Here is a 23,771-nt window from a genome sequence, read left to right as displayed (position 1 = left end):
AAAAAAAGTTTAAAAAAATAGCCGTCGAGCCATTTAAGCCTATAGTAAGCACTAGAACCATATCTGGCTTGAGCATCGGTTCCGAGCAGAGTGTGGAATACCTATAGGTTTACACCAGTGCATTTTCATTTTAAAACGCATAACCTGAACGCATAACACACACACACACACACACACACACACACACACTAATCCGGAGTTTTCGACCCTCGAAGAGACCGACTCTTCAGTCAAATCAAGGCCCATAGCAACGCGTTATGGCAACGAAACCTCAGACTGTCAGAAACGTAAAAATAAACGTAAATTTAGGCAACTTTAATTTTGTACACATTGTCATGTTAATTATAATCAAATGCATTTTATTAAAGTGAAGGGGCACCGGTGGCACCCAAAGCCCCCACGTAAATGTTTCAGTAGGAAGACGCCAGAAAAGACGCCCTGTGATCGATGAAAACAATACAGAAATGAGCCTGTCACTTAATCAAACTGTATAAAGTGTGTTTGATGGTTGTGTAAATATGAGAAATACCGTGAATTTCTCCTCACCTCAGAAGACTTGACTCCGCTCTGACTCGACTGAAACTCAACGACTGAAGACTGAGGCGCGAACGAGCGATGACGTCATCGGCCGCCAACTGTAGAGGATCGAAGACGCGCCAAAAATCTATTCATAATGACAAAACATCTATAGTATAGACATCAACAATAACACAAAAATAAAAAAATAACTGGTCTTTATTCCAACTGCTCTCTTTCTGCTGGTTGTGTAAAGCTGTGTTGAGATGTAGATCATTTCAGTTTATTAGTAAACTGTGTGTTGTTTAAAGTTCATAGTAATTGTTCTGACTTCATGAAGCCTTGATTTCAGTCATGTGTGTGAGTCATTCTAGAATTAGGGGTACATTTTATATCTCTAAATAAACTGTTATTTAAAAAAGAAAAAAACTTAATTTAATTAATTTTGAATAATAATAGACTTTACATGGCTTGGTTGAATTCTAATGTAGAATGCGGTGTGTTATTTCTTGATAACAGACCGCTGTGAAGGTATTAAAAGGTATTTAAATAAATGTGACCAAAACAGTTATAAAAATGCTGTCATTATAAAAGGTTCCTAGTGTCAATGTATTGCTTGTTTTTTTTTTTCTGTTTACATTTCATAGTGTGACACAGACTTCAGAGCGGCCAAAGCGTCAACAATTAAGCTTCCCCGTACTTTTTGTCAAGCGTCCTTGACAGGGCGGCCAGAGCTTCTTTGCAGCTCAAGTCGGCGGCGGTGTGAACAGAGCCGTCTCTCCCTATAAGCAACTAAGTAGCTGCTTAGGGCCCCGCCGCCACTAGGGGGCCCCCTAACTACAGATGCTACTCGCCGGTGTCTTGTCTTCCCCAGGGGGTCAATCCAGCGCTTGAATTCTGTACCACCCAGGGGGGCAGGGTTTCATAAAATATTGAAGCTTCCCCGGGCGCCGCCATTGATTAGCGGACCCCCACCTGCTGTTAGCATTCCATTGACTCCCATTCATTTTGGCGTCACTTTGACAGCGAATAACTTCACATCTGAGGCGTTTAAAGACTCCATTTGTCCATTATTTATTTCTAAAGAAACACGAAAATGTATAAAAGGCTCCATTACCTTGTATCTTACGTAAAAATAGGCTAACGATTGCGTCATAACCACGCGACTCTCTGTCGCACAGTAGAGAAATTACCGTATGGACAGGAGGAGAAGCTCGCGGGCAATCGGGGGGACGTGGAGGCAAAATGACAAAGTAATTAATCAGAATACTTAGCAAAAGTTACTCCTGCTCCTAGCTCATGGACACCTCCTACTCACGCTCTCCGTCTCTGCAAGTTTCAGAAGGGAATGATTCAGATTTCTCTTGGCACAGCTACAAGAAGACAGACAGGTTGCTCACGTCACAGTTGAATCCAATGGGGTCGCTGTGTCCAGTTTATATACTGTCTATGGTACCCCCCGGGAGCCGCCATTGGCTAAAAAGCCATCACCTGCTGTTAGCATTCCATTGACTCCCATTCATTTTGGCGTCACTTTGACAGCAAATAACTTTACATCTGAGGCGTTTAAAGACTCCATTTGTCCATTGTTTATTTCTAAAGAAACACGACAATGTATAAAAGGCTTCATTACCTTGTATCTTACGTTATGGCCCCATAGAAACAGTTTTTGTAAAAGTAGGCTAACGATTGCGTCATAACCACGCGACTCTCTGGAAATTACCGTATAGACAGGAGGAGAAGCTCGCAGTCAATCAGGGGGACGTGGAGGCATAAAGTCCGATAAAGTCAAGGGAGAAGCCCATACAGAGTCATAAAGTTGCTCCTGCTCCTATGGACAGCTCCTACTCACGCTCTCCGTCTCTGCGAGATTCGGAAGGGAATGATTCAGATTTCGTTTGGTACAGCTAAGACTTACGACTGTCAGACAGGTTGCTCACGTCACATCTACGTCGTCAAGCTCAGTTTGAGTCTGCGCAGTACGCTCGACCATCAGGAAGTGAGTGCTTCTAATTTGCTTCACTTTTCTCTGTTGAAACCTGTGGGGTCGCTGTGTCCCATTTATATACTGCCTATGGTCTTCCCTGGACTTGGAAATTTGACCGCAAAAATGAAACGAGTCTATCCATCTGGTGCAGAAAAAAGTAAAAAGAGAAAAAAAAGAGGGAAAAAAATCCCATTATAGTAGAGGCACTACTCTAACGAAATCCAAATTTTAAGCAGTTTTTACTGTAGAATTATTTTTGCATGAATTTTTGAACTTGGCACATTACACAATGCACAAAGAGCTATTGCATTTTCTGCACAATTCGCGGTGCTATTTCACGGTAGCCTCGGAGGGTGCGTTAAAGTGGACATTATCCCATCATAGTAGAGGCACTACTCCAACAAAATCCACATTTTAAGCAGTTTTTACTGTAGAATTCTTTTTGTATGAACTACATGTAACGTGTAACAATGACACTGTAAAATGTTGTTTTTTACTGTAAAATGTAAAAAGTGTTACCTAGAGTTTTTATTAGATTTATGTCTATATTTTATAACTAAACATTTTAAATACACATTTGGCTAATGATTGTTCGCTGAAGTAGTGTTTTTGTAGTTGGAATATATAAAAAATAAATACCAACTCAAACTAGAATGATTTGTAGAATTTTTAATCTCTTTGATACATCAATATAGAAGAATATGTTTAAATCACTTTAGAAGGAAGCAAAGAAATTACTGGTCCAACTTCTCCCTCTTTTTAAAGTGAGGAAAAGAGAAAAGAAGTTCAAAGATCGAGACTCCAGCAACACCTGTAGTATATGCAACAACTTTATGAAGATTTTTTTAATACTAAATGTTTTAAGCCGCCTAGTGGACAAAAACAGTTAGTCCTGTTTTAAAACTTACAAAGCATTCAGACAGTAATAAAGTAGATGTAGAAATTTGTCAACTCTGTAATCTTTACTTTTACTGTTTCAGTGAGTGTACTTTAATAAGCAGTACAATAATTGTGGGCAATCATGTTAAAAGAGATACAGATGAAATGTGTAAGGGTTAGATTGTATACAGTTGCTGGTTTGCGGTGGCAATACTCCATTATTCACTGCAAGGCAGGGCCCCAAAATTATCCTGCTTAGGGCCCCCAGATTTACAGAGCCGGCCCTGGGTGTGAACGTACAGTTCACACACACACACACACACACACACTAATCCGTAGTTTTCGATCTTCGAAAATAGAGACTCTAGGCTCTCTATGGTTAGAATCCTGCATCCATAGCAACGCTGTTTTTCATGGCAACGATGTGTTATGCTATGGTTATACTTCGCAGCGGTCTGTTATCAAGAAATAACACAGACCGCATTCTACATTAGAATTCAACCAAGCCAAGTAATAAGCATTTTTTTTTTTAAACCTGCTATATAAAGTCAAGAACCTTTTGTGGAATCCATTGATGCCAGTATATATACATTTTTCATTAAGTGTTGATTTGTTTTCTAAATTATTTACTGCTGCGAAAAAAAGCAGCAGTACATTTTTTTAATTTTTTTTATAATAATAGTTTCCAGCACACTTTTTATTACGACTCCGGAGTCTGTTTATATTCATATGTAATGAGTGTAATTAAAGGCTAACTGTAGGAGAGACCACACAAAACATGTAGATGTAGATGTGTCTGTGATGAATGTAGATTATACAAGTGATTACAAATATTAATACCTGAGACCTGTTGGGGAATGTTTAGTATAAATGTGTCATGTGACTAGAATGAATCTGGACAGAAAACAGCACAATAGCGCTCCTTATAGGACACACTGAGCAACTACAACAGATCTCAATCTGACTCACCAGAAACAAGTCTTTATTTTGTATAAAGTCATCAAACACAACATGTGAACATTTAAAAAACAATGACAAACAGCACAAATAAATAAATTCAGATTGTGGTTTGAGTTTGACACAGATGATCATGTGATCAGGGCGTCGTCACCTCGTTCTAATGATCTCCAGAGTGGCTAAACGAATGATCTCATTGAAATCAAACTGAATGTATTTCCTCCAGTATCTGCGGTCGCGTCCGTACACCTGCGCCGGATAACACGGACTTCCTGCAGGAGGAGACGAGCACATGCTCAATTACTCTCAAATGAAACCATGACAAGGTGTGCGTTATTGACAAGATATATCTGGATATAGAAAGTCCACACATCCCTGTTTGTTTTTGTGATGTAAAAAATGAAACAAAAATCATATCAGAACTTTTGCACCTTTAAATGTAAAAATTACAACCTATGTATGCAATGCCACTGAAAAACAAGAAAAAAAGACTTTCACTGCAGAAGTGGCACAGATGCTGCATTTATATTCATTTACACTTCATCTTTTAGCGATTAATCATGCAGCTCTAGTTTTCAACATACTCCATTATGTTAGCTTTCACTTCGTTAAAACAACAATTACGATATTATCATTGACGATACACATCACACCCCCCTAGTCGAGAAAATATCCGAAGAAAAACACACCGATGCCGTGGAAAACTCTGGCCACGGCTCGACCGGAGAACTTCTCATCACTGCGACCGGACAGGAAACCTCTGATGTCAGCACAGATCTGCCCTTCCCAGTCCCTCATCTGAGGACACAACACAGCCAACATCAGCATTCACATGTGAGCATTCAGAGATATGACACATCATAAACATCTGCTCAAGACGAAACCATGAAAGAGTCACACCTTGCTTTTGTTGAGCTCTTCCTCCTCATCCTCTTCCTCCTGATAGTGTTTGCTCAGGTCCAGGTTTCTCCTCTTGTCAAAGTAATCGCGCAGCAGCTCTTTGAGATCGTGACTCCTGCTCTCCTCCAGATCATCCATACACTGACTGCAGTTACGGTACGCAACGCTGCACACACACACACACACACACACACACACACACACACACACACACACACACACACACACACACACACACACACACACACACACACACACACACACAGGAAGAGATATTAAAGATGATGCCATTCCCTCAAGTCAAATGTCAGTGCATGTAAAAGACCAATCACATTTCAGTATGCAAATCTTGCAAAGACTTTTGAATGCTAAATTTTCTATCAGTGAAAGTCAACAAGATTTTCGAAATACACTACCGTTCAAAAGTTTGGGGTCGGTAAATGTTTTTGGAAGAAGGCTTTTCTGCTTTTCTTAAAAACTGTGGCACTTTAAAACTGCTATAATTCGGGTGACGGGTCTGACCTGCGGAAGGCTTTGAAGCAGGTTTTGAGCTGGTACAGCTGAGTCCTCTCCTGCGCCATCACTCTCCCGTGCAGAAACGCCCCGACCGCGTCCAGCTCGTCCGGCGTCAGGTCACCATACGAGCGGAAGTAGAAGGACAGCGCCGAGAACTCCACATGGATACCGCTCCTGCCTGTGCCTCCATACGAGCCTGAGGAGATCACAGCACACGGAACATCAGAACATACACAACATCATAGAACAGAACACAACATCAGAAAATAGAACAGAACAAAACAGAATAGAGTCAAATAGAATAAAACGGAACAGAAAGGCAGAATCAAGCCTTAGAGTGATTCAAAAATAGAGTCACTCTAATAGAATAGCATAACAATAGAATAGAATAAAACAAAATAGAACAGAATAGAGCAAAATAAAATTGAACAGAAAAGGGTAACATAATAGAACAGAGCAGAATATAACAGAGTAAAATAATATGGAACAGAAAAGCAAGCACACAACAGAATAGTAGAATAATAGAATAAAACAATAGAATAGAATACAACCTAATAAAATAGAACACAAAGGAACTTAACATAATAGAATAGAACAACAGAGTCCAAATAAAATCGTCATTACTATGTCATTACTATGCTATTTTTAGAGTGCAACATAATAGAATAGAATAAAACAATTCAAATAGAACAGAAGAGTAAAATAGAATGGAAAAGGGCAACATAATAGAATAGAGTAAAATAAAATAAAACAAAAGCACACAACATAATAGAATAGTATAGAATAAAGTAACATAATAAAATAGAAAAAAATATATAATATAGAAAACAAGGGAACACAGCATAACTGAATATAACAAAACAATAGAATAGAGTCAAATAGAATAAAACAGAACAGAAAGGCAGAATCGTGCCTTTAGAGTGATTAAAAAATAAAATCACTCTAATAGAATAGCATAACAATAGAATAGAATAAAACCATATAGAACAGAATAGAACAAAATAAAACTGAACAGAAACAGGTAACATAATAGAACAGAACAGAATATAACAGAGTAAAATAAAATGGAACAGAAAAGCAAGCACACAACAATATAATGGTAGAAAAATAGAATAAAAAAATATAATAGAATACAACATAATAAAATAGAACAAAGGAACACAACATAATAGAATAGAACAACATAATAGAGTGCAAATAAAATTGTCATAACTATTGTTTTAATTTTACTCTATTATGCTATGTTATTTAAGTAAAACATAATAGAATAAAACAATTAAAATAGAACAGAAGAGTAAAATAGAATGGAAAAGGGGCAACATAATAGGATAGAGTAAAATTAAATAAAACAAAAGCACACAACATCATAGAATAGTATAGAATAAAACAGAATACAACATAATAAAATAGAAAATCGAATTTAATATAGAAAAAAAGGAACACAGCATGATAGAATATAACAAAACAGAATAAAGTGCAAAATAATGCAATTAAACATAACAGAATAGAACAGAATAGAGTAAAAGCACAAAACATAATAGAATAGAACCAAACCAAACAGAATACAATATAATAAAAGATAACAGAGGTTTGTTTCCAGCCCACTTGTTTAATTAAGTATTTATTATTTGTTTAGTAATCTTCTAATCAACTCTTTATTACTGCCATAAACTAATTTTCATGACAATTAAGGGAAGGTAAATAGATTTTTATCATAGAGGTCATATAAAGTTATCTGTTTGTTCATGAGTGTGTTCCTCTCTCACCTGAGCCCCACTGCAGCTGTCTCAGACCTCTCTTCACCAGAGGAAGCTGCCAGCCCATAGTGTCCGCCAGCTCCACCACGTCAAACTCCAGAGTGTCACATGACTCCACACGCTCCCCCGCCATGCGTTTCCTCGCCAGCGTCACAGCGACCGGAGGACACCTGAGCACATGCAGAGTTACCACACACACCCTTGAAGAGCTCTTATAAACCATGCTGTGAGAGTGACGTACAGTCTGGTGATTTTGCGCAGTTGTTGAGGACCGCCGTAACACTGCAGCTTGCAGACGGAGAGAGTCGGATGGAGAAGCTCCACCCACTGCTGAGGATGAAGCTCCAGGTAACACAACAGAGTCTCCAGACCTGAACACACACGCACACACCAATGATGAGCCATACAGATCTTAACTGAAGACGACGCCATATTTCATTTGGAATGGTTCACACAAAAATCACAATTTAATCACTTATTTCAAATAAATGCTGTTCTTTTGAACTTTCCATTCATCAAAGAATCCTAGTGTATTTTTATGCAATTTTTGGCAAGATCAGAATAAATTACAGTAATCAACATTTGAAGTGGATCAAAACCTTTCATCAAAGTTATACATGAATTTTGAACAATACCCGTTCTTGTCTTAGGACAACTTTGATGAACTTTTTTGATCCACTTCAAATGTTGACCGCTGTATATTGCAATAACTTGTGAGGCGGATACATATTTTAATCAATTAGACGACATTCTATTCCTAGATAAAAAAAAATAAAAAAAAACACAGGAGGGCGAGTGAATGATTTTTAGGAGATTGTCTTCAAATATTCTCGTCTACCCTCAGATCTACTGTGTTAAAGCACTTCATCTCATGTTTTTGTAAGTCTCCTCACTCTCTTCCGTGATGTCGAGGGCCTCCACGGTCTCCTGCATGGGAATGGCTCTCTCGTGTGTGTGACATGGCCGCTGTAAACACTCGTCACTCAGTTTCAGCCCGCCGTCGCTCTCCTCTGCTGTCTGTGTTGGTTTGTTGTGCTCGTGTGGAGAGTGTGTGTGTTGTTCTGTGGGAGTCACTGTCTCGCTCCTCTGCTGGTGTGATTCAGTGTCCGCACAATCCTCCATCTCCAGCAACTCACTGTCAGATACTTCTGCAGCCTACAGGGAGGGACAGTCAGACCTCAACACAACTCACACACACATACACATATATATATATATATATATATTTGTAATAACTCAAGTTTCACCTGTTCCAAATCTCGCTGCTTCTGCTGAATCTGTCGGCATTTGCACGGAGGAAAAACCTTCTGCACCAGTTTCTTCACGGTATAATAATCCACTGTGTCAGCGTAGATGTGCCTGCGCAGCTCATGCAAATCTGCACCCTAAACACAAATAATAGAATAACAATAAAAAAATGCAGTTATTGCAGTGTTGTTATTGTACACTAAAATGTAAACTATTATAAATTGATTTTGCTAACTGAAATAAAGCTGAAGTAAAATATAAATATCAGATGATAAAATGTAAACTTAAGGCGATTTGTTTTATAAACACTTTTTGTTATGCTGGTTGAAACTCTTCACATCCTGATAGCAATCAATAATGAAGTGGTCTAAATGTCTGAACATGTACATGTACAGAATCTTCTGTGGAAGTCTCAGGACCAAAAAATGTTTGTCCAATCATTGCATTCGGTCCTGAGATGATCACGTCCTCACACTAGGATTTATGCATGTCTATGTCAAAACTATCAACGCTGAAATGAATCTGCAGCAGTCAGGTGGTACAGGTCAGAGCTCTTTAAGTTGTTTATGTTCCTTAAACCTGAAATAAAATAGGTTTAAGGTACTAAAATGACTAATCCAGCACAGTCTAATTAAACATGCTTCAGGGATCAAGGATTTTGACACAGAGAACATGTTGTTGGATCTTCTCCTGATATCCTGAAATGGCCTATTTGGCAACGGGTATAAATCATCTGTTCCCATCGATTTGAAAAATGATAGAAACTTCTTTTCCCAACATTGGGAATGATTTTATGGAGTTTGTTCATGGTGTGTAGATCCCACTCTGTTTGCTATTTGTTATTAATGCAGAAATGTATTATAGGTTTTAGATCCAAAGCAGCTATTGTGCAATTTCTGAGGTCTGCTGATAATTCCTCTTTTACGCCAGTGTCTTACTATATTAGCATGTAAGTAACATTAAAATCTTGCTACTACTGTGAAATCATGAATGAAAGTACCACACATGCACAGACCTCTGGGTCTAGAAACAGGTGGCAGTGCGCCGGGTGTCCGTCACGTCCCGCTCGGCCAATCTCCTGCACGTAGCTCTCGAAGCTCTTGGGCATGTTGTAGTGGACGATCCCACGCACGTCCGATTTGTCCAAGCCCATCCCGAAGGCCACGGTGGCCACCACCACACGCAGCTCCCCGCACATGAAGTTATTCTGCACTCGCCGCCTCTCCGACGCAGACATCCCAGCGTGATACGCTTCTGCGATCCACTTCAGAGGCTTACGGATCTTCTTCCTGGCTGAGTTGAGGGGGAGAAATGGCATTAACACCTCAAAATAAAGCAAATAAGCTGGAGTGTTATGCAGGACAGTGATGTATCATACCCAGAGCTTTCTTCTTCCTCCCCACAGGGTTGTCGTCCTCATTGTTTGGCGCTGGTTTGGACGACTCTCTCAGCATCACCCCCTGCAGGCAGGTGCGCAGCAGTGCAGCGATACGGGACGTCTCCTCTCGCCTGGTGCAGTACACGATCACCGACTCTAGAGCGCCAAAGCGTTCGCCCTTCAGCAAACACACTAGAGCCTGTTGGAGAAAACATTGAGACTTTTGTAACAGCTCTGAATTTACTGCATGAAAAATGCTTTTTTTTTAACAATGCATCTCTCTGAAACATCTCAAACCAAGTTCAAAATATTGTACCATGATGATTTTATTGCAATGTTTTACTGACGTTGAATTCAAAGAATAATGACAATTCAGGACCAGATCTGGTCAGTAGTTTTGATGCAGATTAAAAAACAAAACAAAAAAAAACAGTGTTGTCATTGCTAACTAAAAACTTCAAAACCATTTAAAAGTGTATTTAATAATTGAAATAAAGCTAAAATAATTTTTTTTTTAAAATTCAATTGTTGCTTTGGCAACTAACTCAACTAAATTGTTTAAGTCAAAGTACTAAAATTCAAAACTAAAAATGAAATAAAAACAAATTTAACCTAAATAAAAATCGATGAAAACAAAAAAAATACAAAAGCGCATTTATAATATATTCAAAATATCAAAAGTACTATAACAGTAGATAAATAATACTAAAATAACACTGATATTTTAGTATATATATATTTATTAATGATTTATTATAGTTTATACATGTAAATACAATTATATAAAAAAATAAATATATATTTAGCATTTCTCTTCCATTACTTTTCCATTTCTCATCCATTTTTTCCATCTGAACTATTAAGGGCCCTACACACCGGGACGAATATCGGCGCGCGTTATTCGCCAGCGTTTTTCAACGCGTTTTTTGTGCTCACACCCAAGCGATTTTCGCTGACGATGAGCCGAGTGAACATGCAAATTCATTCCCTGACATTAGATGGCGCTTAATGTAAAACAGATTTTTTTCTTTTATCAAGATTTTTGTAGTCGCTGTCGCGTTTGTCATATAGTTCTTTATGTTCCGACACCAACGAGACCAGCAGCTCTACAATCATCTTGCCTTGCATCTTCCTCGTCTTACTTCTTCCCGGCAGTGTAGACGATACTTGGCGTATATCTTCTTCGCTGTTACGTATGTGTGCTCGGCAAGACCGTTTTGTGTTTGAGCGCCCCCAAGTTGTGTTTTACTGTAACTTCAGAAGCTCCAGACACGTGAACAAAAGCGCCAATCTCATTGGTTGGATAGTTTTTGACGCGGCGCGTCAAACCAAATAAACGAACCCGAGGCGTTTTTAAAAAAAATGACGCTTTTACGCGTGCCGTATTTCGCGTCGGTGTGCACACTCACATTGGCGCCCTTTGTTTAGTCACGAAGCGTTAAACGTCGGCGAATATCGCGCGCGAAATTCGTCCGGGTGTGAACAGGCCTTTAGTGTGAAAATTGTCATGACACCCTGTTTTTTTTATATGTGATTCGTAATGCCTAAATTGTCCTGTATCTCGTGAAGACAAAATGCCACTATAACTAAAACAATACTCAAATATCTACAACTCTATGACCATGATAGGTGAAATATGCCACCAAAACAACTGTAATCAGTCATCCACATATTCTATGATCCTAATAATCGCTGTTTTCAGCTACATTTGAAGGTTTCATGTTGTTTAGTTGCATCTGACTTGCTCTGCGGTGCGACTGCTAACATAAAAACGCACCTGATCTTTGTCTCTGTCCATGGACACGGACAGCTGGAGGTTGTGAGGGACGGCGGCAGAGCGCACAGCGATGCCGTCCTGGTCGCTGATGTCCAGGTGTCGGGCGATGTCCAGCGCTGTGGACAGAGTGGCCGTGGCGGTGAGACCCAACAGACAACGCACACCCAACCGATCCCTGAGCACCTGCGCAACACAAACTCACATTGATTTTGCACTGATGGAATGCAGAAAACTCCAATGCATTTGAGAGACTCGCCTTGCACAGTCTCAGGTAACAGGGTCGGAAGTTGTGCGACCATTCAGACACGCAGTGAGCCTCGTCGATACAGGCGAAGGCCACCGGGGGAAGCTGGTCTGCGGGCGGGAGACACCCTGACCCTGAGTGACCTCCACCGACCAGCGCTTCAGGAGACAACAGCAGGACATGCACCTCACCGGCCTTCACCTACACACACAACAACACACATCAACTAAGACACAGAGTCCTGACTAATAAAGATGCATCAAGACGTGAAAATCTAAATGTTTTGATGTGTGACGCTGTTACTTGTCAGGTTAGGACCAGTGTTGTTATCGTTAACTAAACGAAAACTTAAAGTGGTTTATCACTATATCCTTTATTACTGTATTAAAAGACATGCTACATACATATCATTTAAAGAGTATTTCATATTCTTGTACCTTCTCAATGGCCGTCTCTCTCTGTTTCTTAGACATGTTGGAGTGGATGCAGGCGGCTTTCAGCTTCGACGGGAGTCCAGAGAGCTTCACAAACAATGTAAAAATTAAGCAAAAACACTTTAAACGGCTGCTCTAACCTTCCATGAGATGTTTTGCCTCATTTCATTTGCTTATTAAATTAATAAGAATTCAATTCCCACTGCGGAGTCAGACGTACCTGATCGTCCATCAGAGACACCAGAGGAGACACCACCAGCGTGATGCACTTTGACCTCTGGGCGTACAGGTACGCCGGAAGCTGGTAGCACAGAGACTTTCCCATTCCAGTGGACAGAACTACCAGTGTGGACAGACCTAGACCAAAACAAAACCACCAATAGATCAAAACACCGGCTTTACTCAGCGTTTGTGCACACTTCACTTCAGACTCAAATTCATTTCGTTTTTTTGGTTGTCTGGACAGCAAAAAAAAAAAATATATATATATATTTTAATATAGTTAAATCCATTTTTTGAAAGTCTCGTCAACAGCAAACATTTGCAGAAAATCCTTTCAAATGTGGTTTGAAATGAAAATTAGGTTTTTGGGAATCTTTTTCTGTCACATAGTAATTTATCAAAAGAAATGGTAAATGCCAGGGAAGTTAACTCTCTGGAGATGAGGTTCAACTGTTCATGTCCTCATATAGGCCCTGTTTGCAACTGGTATTAAGATGCGTTTTGGTTGATCGGACGACACTAAATACAGTTGTAAACGGGGTCTAAAACGCTTTGAGCTTGTCCACCTTCGACCGCTTCCAGAGGTAGTAGAAAACACATTCGACTGGATTGCTTTCGTAGTGTAAACTCTCATGTGGTCGAATAGACACAAAAGACCGTCTACTCTCCGTCTACTGAACTAATGCTTGAACATTATGGGAAGTGCGCTAGCTAGACGGGATTTAAACTTTGTCAGCCGGAGACCCCAGTTTGGTATAAAGATGAAAAACGTACCAAGCACAATGTTTCATTTTCATTTTATTGGAGGATAACCCCTTGAGATGGAACATCTCGTTTTCGAGGGGGTCCTCAAAATAACACCAAACACTTACACACTCGCACATACTAAAGCTCTTACAAATGTTCTCCCACCATTCCTGATTTTTAACACACACTCACAGCGTTCGGCTGGTCTTGTGGCCGACTAAAGCTGCATCTCTCCGCACGTTCACATGTAAATTGCGTGAGTTTATTTTGTCCATTAGATCGAAAGATCTGAAAAAACACAAAAATATACCCGCCTGTAGACCCTCCCCTCAAAGAAATCAGGACAGAAGTGGTTGAAAGTGGACAAAAGAGACGGATTAAACACCAGGTGTAAACGAGAATGTGTCTCCCTCGTCTACTTGTGATCCGATCGACCAAAAAGCATTTTAATACCAGGTGTAAACAGTGTAACAGCAGACGCTGAAAACAACACAAGCTTCACGTGTGCTTGAATATGTGTAGTAGACCAAACTGAGCTTCTCATTCACACAGAGACACGTGGAAAATGCAGACTTGTGGGGTTTTTTTCCAACATAACACTCCACTGTCACAAGCCAAAAAAGGAAATAAAGAAATACAGTAGTGCCTCAAGCTTCTAATAACTTCCTCCCACCTGACAGGATTCTCATGATGGCCGTCTCCTGGCCAGGCCTGAAGGACTTGTAACCAAAGTCTCGGAGCGCTTCGTACACCTCTGGAGGGACATCTGTGGAAAACCACAGGAGAAGAAAGAGAATAAATAGGGACATTAGTACAGAATAAAGCTCTTACTGACCATTAAAGCTCTTAAAGACAGTTCAAGTACCTTGAACTTTCCCATCATCCTTTGGTGTGTAGAGCGGCTCCATAGGTGGAGGAGGGGCAGGCCGCTCATAATCGGGTCTCATGATGTTGAGCAGAATCTCCTCCCCTTGCTCCGCCTTCTCAGAAGAGTCCCCGCCCACAACAGGAGGAGCCACTGAGGCAAGAAAGCAAAACATTGGTTGCCATGATGTTGTTCTAAATGTTTTTGCACATTGCCATCCAGTTCCTTTGGTGTTCTGGATGGTTGCTAGTAGGGCTGCACGAAAATGTTTTTCTGCGATATGTACTGCTATGTGAAAAATCATAATAGTAAATTTGCTGAGCTCACATGCAATATGATAAGTCATATTGCAATATATCATGCTAGGGAGTTTTGTGACAATTGAGTGCAGAAAGTATGGCATCTGTCCCAGTATGTGAACATGTGACCCATGCAGACCCACCAATAGGCTCTGAGCGCAGAGTTCCTGTCGCCCGGGCAACTTCCTCCAGCGTGGGCAACTCAAACTCCTCCTCCTCTACTGGGGTTTCCTGCTGTTCTGCAGAACTCACGCCAGGAGCTGCAACACAAACCCAGGCAAATGATATCATTAACATAATCGCATATTCATGAGAGCAGAGTCATGTGACCCAGGCAGCCTCGTCTCACCTCTTCCTTGACAGTCTCGTGCCCAGTGACCCGTCCCACCACACTTGTAACAGCTGTCGCCCTGACGATTGAAGCCACCGAACCGGCCCCTGCCCCTCCCCCTCCCGAACCCACCGCCGAACCGTTCGCCCTTCAGCTGGAACTTCTGCATGTACATCTGCAATTATAAAGCATACGTGAACTACACAATAAAAAACATTTTATAAACAGAGAGTTTCAGCATTTAATACAATTATAATATAATTTTTTAACCATTTAAATTATTTAAATAGTTTCCTTCGGATTTACTCAATTCATGTAGGTCATACTATTGGACGGACAATCCGCATAAATACACAAAAATCATATCCCTGTTTGAGAGGTTCCTAACAACATTCTTTTAGCAAATTAACAAATTAAAAAAAATATGATTTAAAAAAAAGAAAGTAAGATAGAAAGAGTGATTTGCCAAAAAATTGCCTGAAACTTAAGACGCATCAAATCTGACATCAGCAATGCCACTCGGCAAAAGTTTAGAGCTATGATGGAGAGAAAAGACTTCCCGCTTAAATCTATTTTATGACATCTTAAGATTATAATGTAATTCTGACAACTTTTATGGTGCTTTTTTGTTCTTTTAAAGAGCTATGGAAGATATATGTTGTGACTGTGCAAAAACGGCAGCTCAAATTTATTTAAAAAATAAATCTGTATTTGTGTTTCACTGTAGAGGGTAAATCATATAGGAATTTTTGGTTCAACTTTTCATTTAAAGAAGATCTTAGATGTTCGATCTAAAATGAGATCAACTGACCTGTTTCCTCATTGCGGCCCCTCTCAAAGCAAACCCTTTGACATGGGACTTCTTCTTCAAATTGATTTTCACAAAGTTCCCATCTGTGTTTTTGGTAGGCCTGGTTCAAGATGAGAATGATAAATCAATAAAACAAAAATATGTGACAACTATTGTCAAGCTTATGGTACCCACTTGACCCTGGCGGTGTTCCTCATCGTGTACGCCGCGGCTCTGGCCTCCTCCTCATCCACCTCTCCCAGCAGATTCTCCTGAGGAATCGCTCGCTTCTGGGTTTTCTTTTCCTCTGAGCTGGAAGAATCATCCTCCTCCTCATCGCCTTTCCCCTTCCTCTTCCCTCCTTTTTTGGGCTGATCCTCCCCAGCTGCCTCTCCTTTCTTAGTTCTCCTTCTCTTTTTCACTCCGCCTTCCTGCTCCTCAGATTCATCCACATCATCGTCCCTCTGTCTTTTTCGACCTTTTGTTTTTTTGCCACCTTCGTTGGCCTGTGGTTTTTCCCCCGAGTCTTGATGTTTTTTGGCATTGGGTTTGCGTTTCTTAGTTCTTGAGGGAGATTTGGGCTCCTCTAAACACATCTCACCATCTCCAGTGAGAGCTGCAGTGTCTTTTTGATATACCCGTTCACCATGAGGCCCCGGGGACCCCAATTCTGCATCCAGCACCACATTGTCCCTTATTGAAGTCACTACAGGACCTTTCTGTGCTTCGTCCTCTGACAAGGCACATTTACTCTTCTCTAATGAAGTCTTTGGGGGTGTTTGACCCTGAGTTGACACGGTTTCGCTTCTAACAGTAGGTGGTAAACAACTATTAGCGTTTTTCATCAGCTCTGAATTCCCCGCAACCGGTTTCTGAGGTTCCTCCACCTCATCGAAGACCTGGCAGCGTGCAAGCCAGCCACTGTCCACAGAGGAAATCCTCTTGGTCATGGACTGCCTCAGGAACTGGAGCCTTTCCACGCTCTTGTGTGCGGATCCCACAGCTGGAGACCAGGATTTGGAGGGGGTCACGGAGGGGAAGGGATCCGATGGCTCGTCCTCAAACTCAGCGCTGGCCGTCTGTACAGGAGGAGCGCTGGGGTCTGGTTGTGTGTTGGCTGACTTCGGTGTGTGAGTCTCTACATCTGTCGGTGCTGCGCTGGAGTTTGGAGGGTCCTGCAGTGGTTTGGTTGGCGTTCGGCGAGGGGTTGTAGCTTTTTTCAGAGAAAATGATCGTTCCTAGAATTTAGCATATGCGACAAGAAAATAAGAGGACAGATATTCTGCAGCCTGTTTCTCCAAATTACATTTATTACGAATTGTTTCTGTCAGATTCATTATTTGTTCAAAACAGCCATTATTACAAAATTGTTTCTGTCAGATTCATTATTTGTTCAAAACAGCCATTAATGTCATATAGATTAAGTTGAGAAATGCAAGAAGTACAATACAGTAAAGATGCCATTACAGCATCCTAATCAGAGTAAATGTTTCTGAATATGTTTAGCTATATAACAAAATGCTTTTTATAAAATTATACCCTTTTTAATTAAATTATAGAGCGGTTTCCACGTATTAAGACTGATTATTTGTAATGGCATTTTTACTGTATTTTGTTCAGCATGAGTTAAACATTTTCAAAATTTCACAATATACAAAATATTGTCAAAATCAGTGGACATGTTTACCCATATAATAGGCCGTAATAAACATTAACAACTACTATATACTATTTTTTTTTTTTTTTTACGAAAACATCTAAAAACATTTAGTAAAAAAATTATTTTAACTTTTTAATTACCTTTTTAATTATTACATAATTAAAAAAAATAATAATTATATATTTTTTAAATTAAAGAGATCTGTTTCACTGATTTATTTAAAAAAAAATTTTTTTTGGACTATTTATTACTTATTTTATTTTTTGAAAGTACATGATAACAACAGCTGTTTGGAACAAATACTTGTACTGCACATTTTCAAAAGACTAAAAAAATATATAAAGATATAGTAAGTTTTTAAGCAGTATTACACAGCTCATGATAAGTCATATGTACCTTTGTTAAAGCTCCAAGATTGTTCTTCAACTTCATGCCAAAGTACTGAGCTGAAGCTTTCAGCGTCTCTTTATCATCGGATGAGAGTTTCGGCACAGCAGCCGGCAGATTCTTCCGGTTGAGGTGAGATCCCCAGCATCCAGATCCCTTAAAACAGTGAACGTAAACATTTACTGGATCTACACATATGATCGGTTCTTATCTTCAGAAACTATAAAGACGGCTGATGATGAATGTTCAAATGAAGTAGATTCTCACAGTTGTGGATGAGTGACTCTCTGGGGGGTTTGCTGGATCTTCCAGCTCTGAGCTCTTTCTTTCTTTTGCTTCTTTGAGAGAACGATATTCTTTATAAAGTTCTGCAAACACAAGAACACACAAATAAAATATTTAACCAAACAAAACAAAGTATGAAAGCTCAATATGAACAAAGTTAACCCAACAAAATAATCTTACGTCTCGTCTCCTCTGGAGCTTTATCAATGTCATCCTTCAAAAGAAAAGATATGTTTGTACATTATGACAGAATGACAGAATACACCCACAATAACTATGACATATATTAGTAGACAACACAAGAAAACACAAAAAAAACCCATAACATTAAAAAACATAAGACTGAGCACATATAGCACAACAAAATCAAACACAAGACAAGGAAAACACAGATAGCGTAACATACAACAACACTAACGTTACACAATACTCGATACCTTATTGGGCTTTCTGTTGTTTGTTTGGAAGAAAGATTGTTCCCATTTCTTCAGGAGGATTTTTACATCATTGTATCGATCCATTTGGTCACTTTGGTCACTTTGTCCGTGAAAACAAATAAATATAAATACAAACTCACTAAAAGAGTTTATAATTCCTTCATAGAACAAAACAACATGTATTTCAGACTCGCTATAAAAAGACCATGTCAGTTATAGAGACATATGTATCTTATATAAAAGAGAATATTTATCTTATTATATAAAAGAGAGCTTATGCTTGATTCTCACTCACTAAACTGCGACTTTCCACTGAACGCGCCAAACGTCAAATCAGTGTTGAAAAAAACAATAGAGGACTTCCTCCTCTTCCGGTAAAGTCATAATAAAAGTCCTCAACAAAGCGATACCATATAGACCACTGATATAGACCACAATAGGCTGTGCATAACTTTATTTCATTTAAAGACAATTACAAAGTCAGTATTTTTATATATATATATGAATGTCAGAAAGAGACATATATTATCTGAAAACACAGAATAATGAATACTTATAATTGAACATGAACAGAGTTTCTTCAGTCTGGATTAAATAGGCTATACAGTTATTAAATGTCACTTTTTCCTTCATAACAGACCACATGGTAGCTTTTGCCCATGGACATCACTCGCACAATCTCATTTGAACCCTGTGGACATTAACAAACACAAATCAATATTTCAAATCATGATCACTGGTTTATGAGATCAAATATAAGATGACCATAAAAATACTTCTACATAAAAATAAAAGGATATTTGCAAAATAATAATAATCATAATAAAATACCTCAGTGGGAAGGATTAACTGTTCACATCCAGCACAGGTTTGGGCTAGACACCTGTTCAAGAATAATAATGTCAAAGTACGCACACACATGCACACACACACACACACACACACACACACACACACACACACACACACACACACACACACACATACATACAAGTCTATATTACTAACGGGACTATCGCTCTACACTGGCCAAGACAGGACTAGTGTTTCTGGTCATTTTGAAGAAACAAAAATGATGACATACAAAATTTTCTTTTAAGGTCTTTTTTCATAATATAACTTTAAAAATGAATTTTTTTTATTTTTAAAAAACATGCCAAGTGGGGACCTGCAACTCTGACCGATCTCTGCCTATATCGAACAGGGAACTCCCATAGCCTGCAATGGAACTGTGTGTGTGTGAACAGTGAAGTGAACTGGCACTGAAGTGAAGTCTGTCTTCATTTTGTAACTTATATATATAGTATGATGAGTTCAGATGCAAAAGCCTCTAAGTGCCATCTGAAAATTTCTTCTAGAATGGTCATTTTTATCAAGCTCGTATATTTAAGTTCAGTAATTTCACTTAAATGACAATTGATATGTTATTTTCATTGCCATTTAAGTGAAATTACTGAACTTAAATATACACACACACACAATTCCATTGCAGGCTATGGGAGTCAAGGTTTTTTTCGTAAACGAAAAATGAAACTAAGACTAAAACTATTGGTCAAAAAAACACAACGTTCTAAAAACACGGCACAATCAAGTTAAAATAAGTTAAACTTTTAAAAGGAATGTCTCGAGACCTTGCACTTTTTTCCCATTCCACTGCCCACGTCTTTTTTCCGTTTTTCCAAGCAAAACCGCTTTCTGTGTGAACCAGCCCTAAGCAGAAATAGCCAATTAAATATTTCTATCATGACTAGACTTTATGCAAATACAGCTGTACATTAATTCCAGGTAAGATAACCATCTCATGTGAAACTAAACCACACATATTAGATTAGATACCACACTGAGCAGAAAACGGAAAAAACAAATAGCATGTCTAGCCCAGAAATAGACGTAGGCTACATTTGTCAGAGTAGAAGTAGGCCTATACTAAATGTCTGGTGTGAATAGAACATTTGAATATGAGTATAGCTATGAGTATATGATTTTAAACGATGCAATAGACAAAAAGCATAAATGTATCAATACAAGAATAATGTTTGAAAGGATTAATCATATAAATAACCTTAAAGAATAATCATAATAATCATACACATATTTTTCCCCCTTTTCTTATACACCATGTTTAACAAGATTTAATTTTTAATATGAATGAGTATGAATGAATAATTTGTACTTTTTAGTTGCATATGTTTGGTTCTTTGTTCATCCTCAAACTATTATTTTATTTTTATTATTAAAGAGGTTTTCACAAGAGTTAACTGTAATTTAAACTGTCTTTAACTAAAAGTGTTCTGTTAACTCTGCTAAACTATAAATACTAAAGCTAAAACTGAAACTAAATTCATAAAAAATAAATAGAAATGTGTTCACAAAATAAAAACTAAACTAAAACTAACAAAACCATTAATGAAACTAACTAAAACTAAACTGAAATTTATTGGAAATTTGAAAATGATATTAAAATAAAAACTAATTTAAAAATGCCAGACTACAATAGACTTGATGGGAGTCCCCTGTTGGATAGGTAGACATCGGTCAGAGAGTCCCCTTTTGGCCAGTGTAGAGCGTTAGTGCTCTGTTAGTAATATAGACATGTATGTGTCACGATTTCAGAGAGGAAGGACCCAGGCGCAGAATGAACAGAGAGTGATATTTATTGACAAAGACAGGTAGAACAGATGATAATACTCAAAACACCACGTATAGCAGGCGGGCGACCAGGATACAAATACACCGGTGACACATGAGTGATATGAATAGTCTTGTGTGGATGCCAAACAGGAACTGGAATGAAGATAACTCCAAACGATCTCCAGAAGTCGTCAATTTCTGTGGAAACTTCATACAAACAATGAACACAGACAACACACCAAAACGAACCAGCAAAGACATGAGGAAAAGAGGCACAATCTGCAGACAGAGCCATGTGTTCAGACACAAGACAAACAAGGAAACATTAAACAGTGACAAAACAGACAAGACAGTAAGAGCAGGATCCTGGCAGTACCCCTCCCCCAATGGACGCCTCCTGGCGTCCAAACTAGCCAATGGAGTCAAAGGAGGTACCACCTGAGAGGGTGGGTGGAATGAAAACCTAGAAGCCCCATACTGGCCAGGAAACACAGAGGGTGGGACTGGACGGGTAGGAATAGGACCAGGTAAAAAGTTCAAGGTTGACCAGGGAGGTGCTGGCTTAGGGAAACTGAAATGACCATGAAAAACAGAGGGTGGAATAAGTGGTTAGTGGGACCTCTAAAAATAGGCTTCCTCTCTACTGGTGAGGGCTTCCTACTGGACTTGGTGTCGGGGGCAGACTTGGACTTGGTCTCGGGGACAGACTTGGACCTGGGGATAAACTCTGGGACAGTCTCTGTGGGCATGGCATGACTGTCAAACAACTCCAAGGCGGCCTCCGTAGCCTTAATGGGTAGGTTAGAGCACTCAGGAAAGGCCCCTGTGGCCAGAACAGGAACGGTCTCTGGAGAAACACAATTGAAAACAGGAACAGTCTCTGAGAGCACAACATGACTGACAGGATCAACTTCAGTTGGCCTGACTGGTTAGCATCTCATATCTGATATCTCAAAACAGCTAACCCGTGACCAAAACAGGCAAAATAGGATGCTCTGGAATGACTGGAGCAGGCTCGGGCTCTGGACGAACTGGAGCAGGCTCGAGCTCTAGAATGACTAGAACAAGCTCGGGAATAACTGGAACAGGCTCTGGATGGACTGGAGCTGGCTCTGAAATGACTGGAGCAGGCTCTGGAGTGACTGGAACGGTCTCTGCAGGCTCTGGGGTGACTGGAACGGTCTCTGCAGTGACTGGAACGGTCTCTGCAGGCTCTGGGGTGACTGGAACGGTCTCTGCAGGCTCTGGGGTGACTGGAACGGTCTCTGCAGGCTCTGGAGTGACTGGAACGGTCTCTGCAGTCACGGTCTCTGCAGGCTCTGGGGTGACTGGAACGGTCTCTGCAGTGACTGGAACGGTCTCTGCAGGCTCTGGGGTGACTGGAACGGTCTCTGCAGTGACTGGAACGATCTCTGCAGACTCTGGGGTGACTGGAACGGTCTCTGCAGGCTCTGGGGTGACTGGAACGGTCTCTGCAGGCTCTGGAGTGACTGGAACGGTCTCTGCAGGCTCTGGGGTGACTGGAACGGTCTCTGCAGTCACGGTCTCTGCAGGCTCTGGGGTGACTGGAATGGTCTCTGCAGGCTCTGGGGTGACTGGAACGGTCTCTGCAGTCACGGTCTCTGCAGGCTCTGGGGTGACTGGAACGGTCTCTGCAGTGACTGGAACGGTCTCTGCAGGCTCTGGGGTGACTGGAACGGTCTCTGCAGTGACTGGAACGATCTCTGCAGACTCTGGGGTGACTGGAACGGTCTCTGCAGGCTCTGGAGTGACTGGAACGGTCTCTGCAGGCTCTGGGGTGACTGGAACGGTCTCTGCAGGCTCTGGAGTGACTGGAACGGTCTCTGCAGTCACGGTCTCTGCAGGCTCTGGGGTGACTGGAACGGTCTCTGCAGTGACTGGAATGGTCTCTGCAGGCTCTGGGGTGACTGGAACGGTCTCTGCAGTGACTGGAATGATCTCTGCAGACTCTGGGGTGACTGGAACGGTCTCTGCAGGCTCTGGGGTGACTGGAACGGTCTCTGCAGGCTCTGGAGTGACTGGAACGGTCTCTGCAGTCACGGTCTCTGCAGGCTCTGGGGTGACTGGAACGGTCTCTGCAGGCTCTGGGGTGACTGGAACGGTCTCTGCAGTCACGGTCTCTGCAGGCTCTGGGGTGACTGGAACGGTCTCTGCAGTGACTGGAACGGTCTCTGCAGGCTCTGGGGTGACTGGAACGGTCTCTGCAGGCTCTGGAGTGACTGGAACGGTCTCTGCAGGCTCTGGGGTGACTGGAACGGTCTCTGCAGTGACTGGAACGGTCTCTGCAGGCTCTGGGGTGACTGGAACGGTCTCTGCAGGCTCTGGAGTGACTGGAACGGTCTCAGCAGGCTCTGGGGTGACTGGAACGGTCTCTGCAAGCTCTGGGGTGACTGGAACGGTCTCTGCAGTCACGGTCTCTGCAGGCTCTGGGGTGACTGGAACGGTCTCTGCAGTGACTGGAACGGTCTCTGCAGGCTCTGGGGTGACTGGAACGGTCTCTGCA

At 40.7% G+C, this 23,771-nt stretch overlaps 1 protein-coding gene across 1 annotated transcript; it reads right to left on the bottom strand.

Moving 5' to 3' along the window:
- Positions 1-4,336: 4,336 nt before the first annotated feature.
- On the bottom strand, positions 4,337-18,980 carry recql4 (RecQ helicase-like 4). Its single transcript, XM_079878003.1, has 24 exons — positions 18,617-18,980; positions 18,360-18,393; positions 18,162-18,262; positions 17,904-18,050; positions 16,043-17,085; positions 15,869-15,968; positions 15,076-15,232; positions 14,870-14,986; positions 14,428-14,580; positions 14,236-14,328; positions 12,814-12,950; positions 12,597-12,680; positions 12,172-12,360; positions 11,916-12,098; positions 10,139-10,337; positions 9,776-10,053; positions 8,760-8,897; positions 8,406-8,667; positions 7,754-7,883; positions 7,522-7,682; positions 5,762-5,951; positions 5,240-5,405; positions 5,029-5,137; positions 4,337-4,611 (listed from the first exon to the last, which is right to left on the bottom strand). Exons 1-24 carry the CDS (start codon positions 18,698-18,700, stop codon positions 4,490-4,492), a joined length of 4,377 nt encoding a protein of 1,458 aa, XP_079734129.1. The 5' UTR covers positions 18,701-18,980; the 3' UTR covers positions 4,337-4,489.
- Between the last annotated feature and the right edge of the window lie 4,791 nt (positions 18,981-23,771).

Source organism: Squalius cephalus (assembly GCF_949319135.1).
Source record: "Squalius cephalus genome assembly, chromosome: 8".
Classification (NCBI taxonomy): Eukaryota; Metazoa; Chordata; class Actinopteri; order Cypriniformes; family Leuciscidae; genus Squalius; species Squalius cephalus.
Note: the sequence above shows the minus strand (reverse complement) of the source record. Positions and strands in the feature narration are given on the sequence as shown.